The sequence below is a fragment of the Pseudorasbora parva genome, chromosome 5, assembly GCF_024679245.1.
Source record: "Pseudorasbora parva isolate DD20220531a chromosome 5, ASM2467924v1, whole genome shotgun sequence".
Classification (NCBI taxonomy): domain Eukaryota; kingdom Metazoa; phylum Chordata; class Actinopteri; order Cypriniformes; family Gobionidae; genus Pseudorasbora; species Pseudorasbora parva.
Window position 1 is genome coordinate 38,949,709 of NC_090176.1, and position 18,543 is coordinate 38,968,251.

General features: G+C 37.9%; 1 protein-coding gene across 2 annotated transcripts in view; it reads left to right on the forward strand.

Moving 5' to 3' along the window:
• gli2a (GLI family zinc finger 2a) overlaps positions 1 to 18,543 on the forward strand; it is a 93,790-nt gene that overhangs the window by 59,994 nt on the left and 15,253 nt on the right. For both annotated transcript variants that reach the window (XM_067444235.1, XM_067444234.1), the window contains 4 exons: positions 1,495 to 1,697; positions 5,123 to 5,299; positions 17,213 to 17,414; positions 17,522 to 17,723. In XM_067444235.1, coding sequence (XP_067300336.1) covers positions 1,495 to 1,697; positions 5,123 to 5,299; positions 17,213 to 17,414; positions 17,522 to 17,723 — 784 coding nt within the window. The remainder of the gene's footprint in view (positions 1 to 1,494; positions 1,698 to 5,122; positions 5,300 to 17,212; positions 17,415 to 17,521; positions 17,724 to 18,543) is intronic.

The following is an 18,543-nucleotide window of genomic DNA, read 5'->3' on the forward strand; positions in this document are numbered from 1 at the left end:
GGTGTTCTTTGGGCTGGCATGCGGGCGGCGCAGATACCTGCCAAGACGTGACACATTTATATCCTCACCATGACCTGTGGGCTATCTGTGAACTTCTGCTCCATTTTCTTGTTCTACACATCAGCCTCTTCAAACAGTGACTGAGAAATGGGGGGCGTTAAGCAGTCTCATCATAACACTTCAGGCTTGTGCGTCTTCAGAGGCATCCATCCCACACAAACATTACTACCAACCATGTACTGCAGTTCTCTCAGTTTCGACTTGTTCACTACCTCCAGGCGTAAAGGAAGGAGTAACTTGTCTGTGTTTGGGTGTTGTTGAAAAAAAACATGACCAGTTTTACAGTAAAGGTCCGAAGCCCAAGCACAGTCCAATTGGTGCTTTCAGATGTTACGTCTGGACCTGACTAACTAAGTTCAATCAAGAATGTAGAGCGTGTGTATGTGTGTGTGTTTCATGTTTTTCTATCCCGGTGGGGACTCGTGTCACCGTGGGGACCTAAATTGAGGTCCCCATGAAGGAAACAAGCTCAGAATGAGTTGGTATTACACTGTAAATGTGGTTTATGAGGACTTATCAAATGTCCTCATAATTCAAATGGCCTTAAAACATACTAAATTATGTTTTTTTGTGAAAGTAAAAATGCAGAATGTTTCCAGTGATGGGTAGGTTTAGGGGTAGGGACAGTGTAGGGGGATAGAAAATACGGTTTGTACAGTATAAAAACCATTACGCCTATGGAGAGTCCCTGTAAACCACATAGACCAACGTGTGTGTGTGTGTGTGTGTGTGTGTGTGTGTGTGTGTGTGTGTGTGTGTGTGTGTGTGTGTGTGTGTGTGTGTGTGTACACGTGTTATTTAAAAAAAATCTTGAAACATCATTAAAACAAGAAAAACAACATTTTGATATAGCAATGAGATAAGAATTAGATCTATAATTAGATCTATAGAAAAGTTAGATCTATAATTATATGTAAATATAATTTTGAAAAAAAACATTTAAAATATCTATAATTTAGCTTCTCGAGAATGTCGAATCAAACTGTTATTGAACCATTTTAATTATTTATTTTACTTTAATATGCAACAGTTTTCAAAGTGAAACTGAATATCTTGGAGGAGATTTATGTTATCCATCAGAAATGTGTTGAATTGTGAAAAGTGAGTATTATCACTTTTAGAAGGAAGCCAGACGGATTTGTGATGTCATCTAAAAAGGAAAGTCGGTTAATTGTGCACCATAAAATCAGGAATAAGCATTAAGAAACTAAACGGTTATTTCCTGATGAGTTCTGAGCTTGTTTTTGGTGAAATAATTAAGGACTGTCACTGACAAAGTAATAAAGTGATGTTAAAAACTATTTTTACGTGACCTTAAGACATGGATTTGCACATAACTTCCCTAATTACGCTACACTTAAGCACTTAAACCCTGTGGCAGCCTGACTTTGTGTAAGAAACTAATTGCGGTTTTCTTTCTTTGTCTTTTGCTAGACCTCATGGATTAGCTGGCAGTCCAGTTATCTCTGATATCTCTCTCATCCGACTATCGCCTCACGCTGCAGCTACAGGAGAATCCCCCTTCAACCCCCCACACCCATATGTCAACCCACACATGGAGCACTACCTGCGATCAGTCCACAGCAGCCCCACTCTCTCCATGATCTCCGCAGCACGAGGACTGAGCCCTGCTGACGGTGAGTGTCATATTGTTCTCCACGTACCAGTGTGCTTTTGCCGTGGATCAAAAGTGACATAGACTTGTAAAGTGTTACAAAAGTTTTCTATTCCACATAAATGCTGCTCTTTTGAATGTACTATTCATCAAAAAAATCCTGAAGACAAATGATTCACAGGTTTTTAACACTGATAATAATGATGATGTTTCTTGAGCTCCAAATCAGCATATTAGAATGATTTCGAATGATCCTGTGACACTATACTGAAGTAATAATGCTGAAAATTCAGCGTTGACAACACAGGAACAAATGTAATGTTTTTAAATACATTAAAACAGAAAACAGTTATTTTAAATTGTAATAATATTTTACAATATTGCTATTTATATCAAATAAATGCAGCTTTGTTGAGCATGAGATTGCTTTGAAAAACATTTAAACATCTTTCCAACCCCAACATTTTAAATTGTATTGTATGTTCAGCTATAAATAAAAACATTCTCACACTCATGTCTTTCTATATCCATATTTTTTCTTTTTGTGAAAAACGAGATGTTTAGCAAAATGTTCAATAATGGAAGTGAATGGTGACTTCAAAAATCACTACAAGCACCATAAAAGTAATCCATGTGATTAATGTGCTGTTATATGAAGCCATATGATAATGATGTGTAAGGAAAGACAGAAATTAAGCACTTTTCTAATACTTTTATTGTGCTTTTTCTTTTTTTGGCGCTTGACAGCCCCTGGGAACCTTTCACTTCCATTTGATCAATTTAACATCATAGCTAACGTCTTATTTTGTGCTCAAAAGAAGAAAGTCACCCAGGTACCTTCACTTAAAACATTCAAACGTTTTGGAACCGGTTAAAACAGGTTTGGAATACCACCTGAGAATGGATTTTGTTTATGAGAGTTTATCTAGAAGGAAGAATACAAACATAAGTCAAGGAGGAAAGAAGCTAATGGTTCTGCTCCTCCACAAACTCAAACGCCACAGAAGCTCTCTACCATTGTTTATCTCCTTTATTGTGTCAATGACTGGGACATTTAGTGTGCTAAAAACATTACTGTAGAACTGCTCTTACGTGGCATGTAAGCCTGAATATGCAAATAGATAATAGTGGGAAGGAAAACATTATCTCCCCTGCCAAAAGGATGGTCCTCTTTGCCCTGTTACTATAACAGGTTTGGACGAGCAGCCAAAACCAAAGATAAGTCACCAATCATTATCTCTTCCCAGTAATGGCTCTGCTTTCACACTTAAATAAGCAATGTGGAAAAGATTGTGTTGGTGATTAAATGACGGCAGAGATAATGGTCGGAATTGAGCTTGAATGAATCCAAATAAAACTAAAAAGCCTTTTTTCGACCATTTCATATACACTGTGTTCCCAGCGGTTTAACTACACTTTGAAAGGTCTCGCATAAAAGAATTACAGGTGATTAATTCAATGATTTGCATAAAATACCACACTCCTAGTCCAAATTGGATTTTTTTAGCCCTACGTCCATTGAGTCACAGTCAACTAACTTTGTGACAGAGCTTCAGTCTTGCAGAAGTCATCGTGTTCTCCGTTTAACAGAAGGTCCATGAAGAGTGTCTGATTAAGATCACTTAAGATGTCCCAAGCCCCAGAGCAGTGTTCTGACTGCTGATCTGCCTTCATTGGTCCACTGCCTCAGGGCTTTTTTAGCCCCAGCCTCTGCTGCGCCCCTCCTCACACCGTTTCTGAGCCCCTCCAGGGACGCAGTTATACGATCCGGCGAGCGTGGAGAAAATAAACGGCCTTGTTCTGCCATGAATCCAGCACAAACACACGCCTGTTCTTTTTTAACCTCGCTGGGGCCTAATTGTTCCTGATAGAGCTGTTACGGTATGAATGGCCAAGCAGGCAAGAATGAGGTGGACCCCCCTCCCCCTCATCCTGAGCGTCCCATAACTTAAGCTGCATGGACGTGAACTGCTGTTATTTCTTCTGCGTAGACGAGTGTTACGGAAATAACGTAGGAGGCACTAAAAGTTATCTGACCCAAGCAGACAGAAAAATAAATATATCACTTGCATGTATTGCCTTTGACACCTTTAGATTAGGGTTTACTAGGAGCAGGTGTAAAAGCTTAGGTAAGGAGCTCAAAGGGAGAGTAAAGTAAGTGTGTGTGTGTGTGTGTGTGTGTGTGTGTGTGTGTGTGTGTGTGTGTGTGTGTGTGTGTGTGTGTGTGTGTGTGTGTGTGTGTGTGTGTGTGTGTGTGTGTGTGTGTGTGTGTGTGTGTGTGTGTGTGTGTGTGTGTGTGTGTGTGTGTGTGTGTGTGTGTGTGTGTGTGAGAGACCTGGTAATCCCTACGTTATGGGGACAAAATGTCCCCACAAAGACATTTTTAGGTCCCCATGTGGAAAACATCTTATAAATCACACAGAAGGAGTTTTTTTGAGAAAGTAAAAATGCAGAATGTTTCCTGTGATGGGTAGGTTTAGGGGTAGGGGCTGTGTAGAGGGATAGGATGTACAGTATGAAATCCATTACGCCCATAAAACATGGAAACACGACGCGTGTGTGTGTAAAAAGTTAATTTAAATTGCAAATAAATACAGAAATAAATTGTGAAGTGATACTGATTTCAGCATTACTCAGCATTTGTAATAATATTTCATATTTGAAGGCAAAACTTGCTATCAATATTAGTTCAGCCACTGGCACAATTTACCCCAGAGCATCTGCCACACAAAATGCTTAAATTAATAAATAATTGCTAATCTTTAGCCTGATAATTTACGTAGTTTTATAAATTTGATTTTAAAATTACATCTGGTAGGCATTTTTTAACACTAAAAATCTTTAGGAACTGTATGTAAGAAATGTATTTCAATGAATCATTAAATGGCCCTGATATGTCACTAGACATTAAGAAATCATGTTAATTTCAAATACTTATATCACTGACAACAGTAGTCCGGCCAGGATATTGTCATTTAAAAGTTGTTGTTGCAGCCCTCAACTGATGTTGATGTTGACATGTTGTGTTTTGGCCTGAAGCTCCACCCTCCACCTATCGACCAAACACGAAGTCAGTTGTGTTTCTGCATCAGGGTTGCCAGATCTGCTCTAGTTACCACAGCTGCAGTTACAAACGTTCCTGCTGGATCCTGCAACCAATCTGGCAACCTCAAGTCAGGGGGAGGGGGAGAGGGGATACATCACTCTACAGTCATTTGAAAGTTATTGCAGTACCAGTTTTGGACACAATCTTACATACACTTCCTTTAATAATAATAATAATTTGTTGCATTTATATAGCGCTTTTCTGGGTCCTCACAGCGCTTTACATGGGGGGAGGATACCGTATCTAAATACTGTATAAGGTCATGTGACAAACATTGTGCACTCTCCCCAATCTATGTGTGTGTGACTCCTGAAACACTAAACTCTTCTCTGCCTTTGCAGTGGCCCATGAACACCTGAAGGAACGGAGCTTGTTTGGCCTGCCCCCTCCTCCGCCTGGGGCCAACCCCTCAGAGTACTATCACCTCATCACCAGTCATCGCAGCCCTTATGGAGACCTGCTCATGCAGACGGGGGCCGCAGCTGGTCATCTCCCTGACTACATGAGCCCAGTGGACAGTAAGTTACACTCTGCTAGTACTGCACTAAACCGCATACTACATCCATACTCTCACCTTAAAGGTCAATTATGTGATTATTTATTTACTTTTTTTGTGCAACATTTCTTTATTCTAACTTTAAATAATGTGAATAAAGCTATGAATAAGCATTGAGTTCCCAGTGTCCCAAACTGGAACTTAAAGTATTCGTAATTAGACAAAATATATACATTTGCAACAAAAATGTTAAATCTAATAAATATTAGCAGAAAAATCTATTTGTGGCTTAGGCATATTTCATCTGATTAGCAGTCTTCTGTTTACACTAATTTAACTATTATAGAAACCCTTGAGAAAGCAACACAACAAATTTGGTGTCTGAGACATTTCGGAATGCAACAATGCAAATATTTTGTTGGCTTTAAATTCGATTACTGGCTCGTTGTTCATATAGAGCCATGCAGTTAAAGATGCACATGGTTTTTGTAATACTATAAATCAGGGATGGCCAGTCCTGTGTTTATTTTTTATTTTTTTTACCCCTGCTTCTCCAAGAGTGTAAACACTGTGGCTTTGTGGTGCTTTCAAAATATTGTTCTGTTGGTTTAAATGAGGCGATATGTCAATTTTTAACTCAACCAATGGTGTTTTGATGTGGACTCCCTGAAGCAAGACAAACAGTGGAACAGTACAGAAAACCTGTTTGGAGATAATCTCTATTTATTTTTATTTTTTTCAGTTTAATGCCAGTTTAATGAGTCTTACTCAATGGACCAAAACTAGATAAAGTCAGTATCAGTGTTATTTTAGTATCATCGGCATACTATTATATTATTTTATTTTTATATTTTCAGTTTTTCTTTTTAGTTTTAATTAATTACAATTTTTTTTATTGGTTTTTGGATTATGAAGTTTTAGTTATTTTAGTAGCCTTCTTCAAGTTAGACTAAACAAAACAAAAAATGTTTTGCCTTGGCAGCTAGCTGAAATAACAAAATATCGGACTCATTTGTATTCTGCACAGAATTCTGTATGATGATTATGATGAGAAATGATTAGAGATTAGGAGGAAACTGTGGCTTAACTGAGCTGAAAGGGTCTAGTCAAAGTGTGATATAAACAAAATGCTATTGGCCGTTTTAAAAGGGGGGAGGGGCTTTTTGATAAGTCCTGCCCTGTCTCCCTGTTTCTGGAGAATTGACGTCAACACATTGAATAATGCTGCGAGTTTCAATGCACTTCAGTGGGCTTTTATTAATAATAATAGTAATAATGCCCAGTACTCATTTGCTACACTTTGTGAAAAATTGTGTACAAAAGTTATAGATTGGAAGCTTTCAACATCAAAGAACAAGTCTTTCGATCTTCACCTGTGTATAAAACATCGGCTGTAAAAATGTACCATCTCAACAATTTACGAGGCGTTTCTGTTACAGCCTCTAATTCAGATTGGGCTGCAGGTGTGATGTGTTATTATAAGTAACACTCGACTTCCCTCCAACCTCACCTTAAAAGGGAAATACAGTGTTTGGAGGGAGACATTTTTTTTTTTTTTTTTTGCTGTGGCTGTAATGCCAGAGTCTTTCATCTCTGCTCTTTGTTTTCAAGGATGTGTTATGGCAGCTATGTACCCCCTTCTGCTTCTTTGTAATGCGATCCAATTAGTCATGTAATGGACAGGTGTATGTTCTTGATCTTGTAAGGTACTGATTACTCCTGGCTCAATAATGTACCATTGTTAAAAGATGCCCAGAGGATCGCGATTGCATGTCGTTGCGTAATCTTTAGGGGTGAACCAGGGCGAGTAGGTTGCAGGTCTCATGGTGCCAAGCTGGTTTTCGGCTCTCATCCAGAGTTTAAGGGAGAAATACAGTGTTGTGAATGGGTAACTCTGTGAGAGAGGATGAGGGGGAAGTCAGTGTAGGGTGTCTGCTCAGGAAACTGCGATTGTAAATAATCAAGCTGGCACACACTTGCCTTGATCCAGTCCAGCCACCCACAGTAACTCTTAGTGCCACAAATACACTTTTTCAAGTTTTCAATATTTTATTTTATATCAGCATAAGTGTACTTTATTTCAAGTAACAATTTTTTTTTAAATTAATGATAATAACTCTGGCAAGTTCAAATAGCATATCGAAAGTAATCAAGCTAGCACGCACTCTTGATATGATCCAGTCCAGCCACACACAGTAGCTCTTAAGGCCCCAATATGCTTCAAGTGAAATCAATGAACATACTGGTGTGGCGTCATGTAGAACAAAATCGGCCCAAAGTGAGGTCCGTTTTCTGGAGTTCAAAAAAAGTGAACTTTATGGAAAATATTGCTCTGGCTGGTAAACGCCTTCAAGCTTCCATTGGTCCATGCCTGATTACATAATAGGTAGGTGTGCTATGAGGCTCCGCCTTATTTAACATGGAAATCTTAATTTCTTCTGTTTAGTCTGTCGAAGTCAGATGTCTGCAGGTTAAAACATAACCACACTGGAGAGCTGCTTTATAGTAGAAACTGAACTTATTTAAACCGAAAGAGACACTAGCGGTTTTTATGTTAATTTTTTGAAGTATAGCATCAAAAATTACAAACCAGATTCTAAAAAAGTTGGGTCCCTGTACAAATTGTGAATAAAAAGAAATACAACATAGTAGAATATAGATAACATATTAAATGTTGAAAGTGAGACATTTTGAAATGTCATGCTAAATATTGGCTCATTTTGGATTTTATGAGCGCTACACCTTCCAAAAAAGTTGGGACAGGTAGCTATAAGAGGCCTGAAAAGTTAAATGTACATATAAGGAACAGCTGGAGGACTAATTTACAACTTATCAGGTCAATTGGGTACATGCTTGGGTATAAAAAGAGCCTCTCAGAGTGGCAGTGTCTTTCAGAAGTCAAAATGGGCAGAGAATCACCGATTCCCCCAATGCTGTGGCGAAAAATCCTGGAGCAATATCAGAAAGGATTTTCTCAGTTATCATCATCTACGGTGCATAATATCAACAAAAGATTTAGAAAATCTGGAACATCTCTGTGCATAAGGGTCAAGGCCAGAAAACCAAACTGGACGACCGTGATCTTCGGGCTCTTAGACTGCACTGCATTACATACAGGAATGCTCAGGAATACTTCTAGAAAACCGTGCCATTCGCAGTTGCCAGCTAAAACTCTACAGGTCAAAAAATAAGTCATATCTAAACATGATCCAGAAGCGCAGCCGTTTTCTCTGGGCCAAGGCTCATTTAAAATGGACTGTGACAAAGTGGAAAACTGTTCTGTGGTCAGACAAATCAAAATTTGAAGTTCTTTATGGAAAACTGGTATGCCATGTCATCCAGACTAAAGAGGACAAGGACGACCCAAGTCTGCAGAGTTGCATGAGTGCGTGTGGCTTGGGCAGCTTACACATCTGAAAAGGCACCATCAATGCTGAAAGGTATATCCAAGTTCTAGAACAACATATGCTCCCATCCAGACGTCGTCTCTTTCAGGGAAGACCTTGCATTTTCCAACATAACAATGCTAGACCCCATACTGCATCAATTACAACATCATGGCTGTGTGGAAGAAGGATCCTGATGCTGAAATGACCAGCCTGCAGTCCAGATCTTTCACCCATAGAAAACATTTTCCGCATCATAAAGAGGAAGATGTGACATAGAAGACCTAAGACAGCTGAGCAACTAGAAGCCTGTATTAGACAAGAATGGGACAACATTCCTATTCCTAAACTTGAGCAACTTGTCTCCTCAGTCCCCAGACATTTGCAGACTGTTATAAAAAGAAGAGGGGATGCCAAACAGTGGTAAACGTGGACTTGTCCCAATTTTTTGAGATGTGTTGATGCCATGAAAAATTTAAAATCACCTTTTTTCCCTTAAAATTAAAAGTTTCCATTTTCTCAGTTTAAACATTTGGTATGTCATCTATTGTATTCTGAATAAAATATTAAAATTTGAAACTTCCACATAGTTGCATTCTGTTTTCACAATTTGTACAGTGTCCCAACTTTTTTGGAGCCGGGCTTGTAGAAATGGAAAATCCCCTTTATTCGCACGTGAAAAAGAGTAAATGCAAAACCATGGGAGATGGAAGTGCATTTGCCAAATAAATTCTAAAGTAGCAAGTATTAAACCCAAGTGACTTTTTTCACTAATAATAATTTTGCATAATATGTCAAATGTGGCCTCTGACATTCTGAAATGTCGTAGCCAAAGGTTGTGAATAAAATGTCTGATTACTAGGAAAAAAAATCCTAATGACATTGTCTTTCCCATATGTATGGGGCTCAACTTCATCGTAATGCCATTGCTGATAGTGCCTTCATAAAAAAAATCTGCATTTCCTCTGTGCATAGTGTTTAATTTGACAATGGCAAGGTGCACTGCTAGTAAATGTATATCTTGCCCAATGTATATGTTTTATTTACTGTTGGTTACTAGGTAACCAATACCACCGTCATCCGCTCAAAGAACTTTATGGAAACGCACCTAATTTGCATTATTTTTTTTGTTTGTTTGTTTGTTTGTTTGTTTTTATTCTTTTTACCCCTAAGCAAAGAATGAAAAAAAAAAACTATGATTATAATGGGTCTATTTTAGATTTTAATTTTGATTTTCATTTGACATTTATTTTATTTAATGCAACAAAAAAGTTTTTAGTTATAGTTAATGATATAATTAATGATATTAACGTTTGCTAACTAATTTACGACGCTAAAAAATGTGTAAAAAAAGCTTTCCTCATCAAATAAATTGAAAGTCATTCAATCTTCACCTGTGTATAAAACTGTCCAGCCACCCACAGTAACTTTTAGTGCCATAAATCCACATACCCTCTCACATGTCCAAATTACTTCCAATCACTAATCAAACACGGGCCTCTGCATTTTTATGACTGTAATGAGTCGGCCATGAGAGTTGCTGCATCTGTGACCACTAACGCTGGCCGCCGCGGAGCTGACTGCCCACAGTTTGTTTAGTGAGGCTTGTTAGCTCAACACAGCGTAGGGCTTTCCCCTTCCCGGCTTGTGTCTTTGGACTTCTCATCGGCCTGGCTTGATGTGGTCTCACTCTGGGCACTCAGGTGTTCACGGCTCTCCACACCAACCCACAGACACAGGGCTTTCATTGATGGCCGATGTCAGCTCATGGCGTGGTGGCATAAAGCAAGCCCTTCAGTAGAGCAAAGTCCTGATAAATATGCATCGCAGAGCGTTTGTCTTGGAATGGTGTGCCGATAAAATTCGTATGCGTATTTAAAAATCAATTTATGTTCTAATAAATTCAGCAGACCCACCACAAGAGTGAGTGTTCAGCATGCACAAAGTGGCTCTCTTGTTTTTCCCATCATGATTCCCATTTGCCCATTAGCTGACTTGGGGAGAGAAGGTTCGGTTTTCCTGTAAATGGTGATCGTTGTTGTAAAAAATGAAAACTGTGCACATGGAAAATCTGTCCACCTTGTCATTTGAGCCAAAATGTGCAGCACTGTAAATTTATTTGGACATTCGGCAGTTTTACACGCACTACTGGAGTCACGCAGCGTTGAATATGTTGTTATAGACTTCACTGTACAGTTTCACTGACATTTCATACAGCTGTAAACCTCGTTGTAAATCTGTATTTTCTACTAACTCCACTTTGCTAGCACTTTTGCTACACACACAGTGTATATATATATATATATATATATATATATATATATATATATATATATATACATCTAATTTATCATGCTATAATAATTTTTTTATTTTATATAAATAGTTTAAATTTATTTTATTCAATTATTTTATGTTTTAAGAATTTAGCTTTTTATTTTTTATTTATTAGCATAACAAACTAATTAAAATTGATATATACTGTACAGTGAACGCTGCTATTTTTCACTCGTGCAGTAGCTCACATGCACAGACTTTGGTGCTGATAGGAGTATTTAAAACAAATCTCTCGTCATTAAATATGCTTAGTATGTAGCCCCACATCAGTCATCCATGACTTATAAAGGTAAGAGTAAACTCTTTAAGACACAAGAATGATGGATCATCACCCCGTCTTGAATTTAAACCCAAAAAGCTTTGAAAACATGTAGCTCACTCCTGCAGATCACTTTCGTCCTGCCAACGATGTGAACGCCAAACGCATTTGCCCCGACAGGCCCCAAAATAACAAATAGAGGCAAACAATGAAAGGAGTCGGCGTCGGCTATGAGTGCACGTCTTGCTGAAACGCTCCATTGCTGAGCCAAGTGCATGTGCATGCCAATGCCGTGCACTTTACATGTTAATTATGGTCTGCGTCTGACAGGGCGACACGCCGATTGAAAGCACAGTCGCCACTAAAAACAACACAGCCGCATTTCCCCATCACACCCAGACGGGTTTTTACTCAATGGGCACGTTCCTTAGGCCCTTTTTGTGTACTTTCAGTGAATCTATTGCGCATGCAATGTTATGAGAAGTCTCACTCAATGCTTCTCAATGGGTGAGATGAGAAATGCTGGCCTTACGCCCTCTGGATGGATGAATGTGAATAAATAAATCACCACAGCCTCCGGCTCACAGCCAGACCCTGCCTGATGCCCAAAACAGCAGGATAATAGGTTAAACAGACCTCTGTTTTACCGATGGCTCAATTCAGCCCTGCTTCTTCACTCTATGCTGAAGTGAAGGGGTTTGCAGCCTCTAATTGAGTTGCTTGCACAGGAATGCTTGAAGATTATGAATGGAAAGAGGTGGGGGAAACAAGTGCTGAACTCATTTGTATGGCATAGCCAGGGGGGAACAGTTTAAGGTCCCGTGATAATAGCTACTGCCAAAGCAAACGTCTGCTGTCCTGCTGCAGGCAGGACTCTGGTGTTTGGGAACGGAGGTTTTTGGGTGAATAAGAAGGGAGTCTTGTCACCATGCAGCTCAGTCCAACAAACACATGCATATGCCTGCACAACAGACACTAACACAAGACGCTCACATTTTGCACTTCAAGCGCAAGGCAAAGATTTAATTGTATTTATTTAAATTGTAATATACACCATCATTCGAATGTTAAGGGTCAGTACTATTTTTATATCCTGACAAGATGGTTTGTATATTTATCTGTATATTCCACAAACATATATTAAGCAACACTGTTTTCTACGTTGGTAATAATAACAAATATTTTTCTAGCTCCAAATCTGCGTATTACAAAGACTTCTCAAGAATCATGTCACAATGGGAGTCTGTTTCCGCCACTTATTAAAAGAATAAAAAGAGTAATTGTGACTTTTTATCTCAGAATTCAGACTTTTTTTCTTACGATTGCGAGTTATAAAGTCAGATTTTTTTTTCTTCTCACAATATTGCGAGAGATATAAAGTCACTGAGAAATAAAGTCAGAATTGTGATTTTTATATCACGCAGTTGCATGTTTATATCTCATTCTGACTTTATAACTCGCAATTGTGAGGAAAAAGTAAGAATTCTGAGATAAAAATTCGCAATTACTCTTTATTTTTTATTTAGTGTCGGAAACTGGCTTCCATATGTCACTGCACTCTTAGAAGAAAAGGTTCTATAGAATCTTAAAAGGTTCTATCGGCGCTACGTATTTGGAACCCATAAAAGCTTCTATATAGAACCCTTTTTAAGTGCCAAAAGGTTTTTTTCCTGTCATTATAGAACCTTTTTAGCATTAAAGGTTCTTTGGAGTTTAGTCAACCCCACCTTTCATACTTGAGTAAACTCTAAAGAACCTTTAATGCTAAAAAGGTTCTATAATGACAGGATAAAACCCTTTTGGCACATAAAAAGGGTTCTATATAGAATATTTTATGGGTTCCAAATACGTAGCACAGATAGAACCTTTTCTTCTAAGAGTGAATAGTAATGACTGCTGAAAATTCAGCTTTCCTTTACAGGAATAAATTACATTTTAAAATCTAATAAAACAGAAACAATACAAAAGTAAGTATTTATGATTATACGATTGGTTTATTTTTTTATTATGTTTTCATCAATCTCCTAAAGGAAATTAAAGCAGAGAAGGAACATAGGAATAACACCTTCCAAATACATTTTTCTGGCATCCCAATAAAAACATCAGAGCAGATGCCTAATATAATTGCCTCTTTTGTAAACGTGCAGTGAGTGCCTGTAATTATAAAGCCATATATCAGGCCAGATCCTCAATTAGAAGAACCTCCTCCTACCCATGATTCCCCATCCCACAGGGTCGACAGGACTGCCTGAGCCAGCCTCTGCCACCACTGCCTTACAGCACTGCACATCTGGTTTAGCGCTCTCCCAGGAACCTGTGCACCCCTAATTAGAGACACTGCCTATAAAAACAGACCATTGCAGAGTGTGTGGGTCCCAGCAGCTGAGGGCAGGCCAGACGCTGCTACCCCCTGCTGTTCTCTTCATTCTGTGGGCAGCGGCCTGCTAAGTGCTGCCACACGCCGTCCCATCAACGTGGCACTCGCACAGCAAACTGTACGTGTTCTTAGACAGAATCTATAAAGGGGTTTTAGATATATTTTTAGGTTTTTGGTATTTAGTCAAGATATATATATAATATATATAACTAAATGAAAACTAATTTCAAGTCATTTTTTGTCATCCTGTGGTTCGCAGTCTGACCCCAGACTCGCAAACTATTGGTGCTCCTCTCAAAGCAAAGCCAACCTCCCAATCTTAAAAACTCTAAATGAAATGGGACACATTTATTTTGTATTTAATTTAATTGATTTTCAGATTTTGGCTTCCAACGATTATGAAAACAAGATAACTGAGGTAAAACTATTAATGCCACATTCCATCCCACGCACCTTCCTTTCTCCCTAAAAGCCCAAACTTAACAGGCAATTAAAGGCATAGTTCACCCAAAATGAAAATTCTGTCATCAAACTTGTAAGACCTTATTATATACTTGTATATTATATATAACTTGTATATATTCTCCTAAACTATTCACGTAGTGTAAATAATGCAGCGTATTCTCATCATTAAATAAAGGTTGAACCACATCAGCAAATGGGCTTCAGATACACGCCTAAATGTGTACACAGAAAATGCCTTGTTGAAGATTCACGTAAATCACATAAGCACAATGGGTTTTGTCTGAAGTAAATGTGCAGAGTTGAGAAAGAACACACGTGTGTAACAGTATATTGAATCCATGCATTAGCTCTTAAAGTGGCATTTATGATAATCAAATGACAAGAGAAAATAAAAAAAAGAGAAAAGGTTAAGGAGATTTTTTTAAATTGTAATACTCTTTCTTTATTTTACTTAAAGGGATAGTTCACTTTAAAATGTAAATTCTGCCATCCTTTACTCACCGTAAAGTTCTTTCAAACCTGTATGAATTTCTTTCTTTAGCAGAACACAAGGGAAGATATTTTGAAGAATGTCAGTAACCAAACAGTTAACTGGAGCCATTTACTTCCATAGTATTTTTTTTTTCCTACTATGGAAGTCAATGGCTCCAGTTAACTGTTTGGTTACTGACATTCTTCAAAATATCTTCCCTTGTGTTCTGCTAAAATTAAAACTACATAGTCTTCAATATACAATATACATTGATTTAAAGCTACTGTATTATTACTTTATTCAAGAGCAGTGAGTGATTTTCTCTTTGTCTTTTGTTGTTTTATTAACATAATTTTATAGTTGAATTGTGCCGTTAAGGACAAGTGTTCACAATCACTAGGCTCCTGATTAGACCTGCTCGCATCTCATATACAGACACATGCGATTTTACTTTCACTTTAGACATAACCGACTGTGTTTATATATGTTGACCTTGTGTGTATTTGACAGTATTAGCGTAGTAAGATTACTTAGTCCAGTAATCACGTGTGTTTAACAGGCTTTTAGTGCGCGTGCTCAGCACATGTAAAACGCAAATGAAATGTTTATCTAGCAATTAAGGCTTTAAAACACCCCCTAACTTTAGTGCATATGATTAGATATTTGCTCATATAAGCTCGTAGACTCACACGCACATTCAAACAGAGCTGAAATAAACTGAGAGGAATGTTTCAAAGGGAGAGAAATAGAAATATTTAAATTAATGCAAAACAAGCGCGTATTGAACCGTGAAAGTGAATGTTTCAATATTATATTGAGAATTGTGGCATTCCTATTAAATAGGCTAATCGTGATTTCAATATTGACCAAAACTAATCAGGATTATTATGATTATGATTTTTGCCATAATCAAGCAGCCCTACTTACTTACTTCTGTGTTTAATTTGTGCAGGGCCTACTGAGAGGTCAAAGGTGATATGTGTAGTTCAAATGTATAAATACTTTCTCCTCTTTAATATGCATAGATATCTATAAGCAAGCTACTCGAAGGCTAATTATTTAGAAAAGTGTACTTACATACTTGTTATTTATCACAAGATGAGTGCATTGCATTATGGGATACAATATTCCATGAAATAAGCTCTATTTTACACAGTTCATGTTGGATTGGTTTTGGATATCCCACACAGAACAATTGCTTAATGGGCAATAGTAATAGTAGTAATGTAACGTGTTATTTTTAACATTTTTGCCTTTCTGTTTGATGTAATGGTGCAGAATGACACACATTGCCTTTAAATGAAGCACTGAGGGATCAAATGTCAAAGTCTCAATGGTTTATATTTAGCGTAACAACCTATAATAGTTGCCGTTTGCAGTGCACATCAAAACTTGCTTAAAGAATGGCAGGAGAGTAATTAACAGGTTGGAGGCTGTGGATTTGTGAGAGTTTGACAGGCGTCTGTTTGAAATGTCAGCCGAGGGTTTTTTGTGAGGTGCTTGTGTTTGTGTGTAGTTTAATGGACCCATTACATGTTTCCTGTTGTAGCACCTTTGCTGATGCCCCCCTGGAAGGGCAAAAAAGCCCTTGCCCGGCTGCTGTTCTCTGTCCTCTTACACCAGGGCTTTAATTCACAGCACCTGTTTACTACAGTTCAGAGCACATGGCACATGCACATAGAAACATGGCCTTTAAGTCAACACTCACTCAGCAATTAGAATGCAAATGGAAAATCAAATGATACACTTTTTACATTGTGTGCAGGGGTAATTTTGTAATTTTCCACCTCCTTTTTTGCCCTTATAATTATCAAGAGTAATTGTGGATATGGTTGTAACGTAACTTAACTTTTGGCATCAACATTTGCAGCTGTTTCAATAAATTGTAAATATAAATATCTGAGTGTTTTTTTTTAAAGAAATTAATCCTTTTATTCAGGAAGGGTGCATGAATTTATCAAAAGTAACTGGTAGAGTACAGTAGAGAATATTAAAAAATCCATTTCAAATACAGTAAGTGCTGTTGAAAATTCTGTTAAAGAATGGCAAATGATAATGGCTACGAAAAAAATTGTTTTGCCATCATAGGAAAAAATTTACATTTTAACTGTAAGTGTAACTGTTTGTACTGTTTTTACTTTTTAAACAAATAATGAAGCCTTGGTGAGCATTAGAGGCTTTAAATTAAAAAAACAAAAAACTTACCAACCACAAACTTGAACAGAATTGTTGAAGATAAATAACATGCACAGAAAAGAGTGATACAAACGGTGAATTGGCTGGAGTTCTGATACTGGGAGAATATTGCACGGCTCTCAACCATATAGATATATATATAATATTCTTATCCTTAGATATTCCTTAAGAATCTTACTCAGATCTGCTCACTGTAGAATGTGGACTATTCAGCATTCCAGACCTTGTTTTCTTGCTTATTTGCCTGATTTTACTCTCTGATCAATGTTGTTAAATAGCATCTGTTTGACATTCTGCAGAACAACTCATTGGGTGAGATTACTATGATTAGGCTGCTCAATTATTCATAGTGAGTTGTGCCAGCATGGGACTGATTCTGGAGATAAAGAGAACTGAACGGATCTTTTTAAGGTGAGAGTGAAAAAAGTGTCTTTTCTTTTCAGTGTCCCGTTTCCCCAGTCCCAGACTGACGCCGAGGGTGAGCAGGAAGCGAGCGCTGTCCATCTCTCCTGTCTCGGATGCCAGCATCGACCTGCAGACCATGATCCGCACCTCGCCCAACTCTCTGGTGGCCTACATCAATAACTCCCGCTCCAGTTCGGCTGCCAGCAGCTCTTACGGCCACCTCTCCGTTGGGGCCATCAGGTACAGGAATGCCCATTGTCCCGCCTGTGTTGATTTTTTTTTTTTGCAGGTTGCCAGTTGTTTGAACTAACACAAAATGTGACTATTCCCTTTTTCTCATGTCTCAGTCCGTCCTTCACATTCCCACATCCTATCACACCAGTTGCATACCACCAGCTGCTGTCCCAACAGAGAGGTCTGAATGCGTTTGGACACACTCCCCCCCTCCTACAGCCTTCTCCTTCCCTCAGCACCAGGCAGCAGACCCTGGTGACAGCTGCCGCGCTGACCAACAACAGCAGCGCCGACACCAACACAGAGTCCAGCCAGGTGATTTTACAGAGGTTTCCATGTTCGCAGGGTTCAAAAGGTCTTTAGATTTCATGTTTATATTATGCACTGCACTCATGTTCAAAGGTTTGGGATCAATAATTTTTTTTGTAAATGGTTGTAAATGGACCTGTAAAACTGTATCTGGACAATTTTCGCCCTTAAATAAGCCACATATCCTCTATGTAGATATCAGAGAACAATTTAACATGTTGTTTCAACTCATTCAAGGGCACCTTTAAAGTAATTATCATGGTTTACTCAAAAATATTAAACAGCACAAATGCTCAATAGATAATAAGAAGAAATGTTTCTTAGGCAGCAAATTAGCATATTTTCTGAAGGGTCATGTGACATGACTTGCTGCTTTAAATTTTGCTTTGCCATCATAGAACTTAATTAGATTTTAAAATAGATTTAAAATGTAATATTTTACAACATTGCCTGTATTTTTGATCAAATAAATGTAACATTGGTGAGCATAAGAGACTTGGTCACTCCAAAATTTTGAACAGTAGTGTATAATGTTTCAGATTGTGCCATTAAATAATTTTTATAACTATAAAGATGGGCCAATAATTGCTTTCGTGTTATGGCCAGTCATCAATAATTGCAGATGTTGAAATTGTATAGTATTGTTTTTAAAGGTCCCATGACATGGATTTTTTAAAATATTTTATAATGTGTACTTATATTGTTAGTATGGTTTTTACATCAAAAAATGTCATAATTTAGAAATAAAATGCATTTTTTCTATACTGATATTAGTCATCTGGCTTAAATGCTGTATTTTAAAGGGCGTGTCTGCTGTGAGACTTCA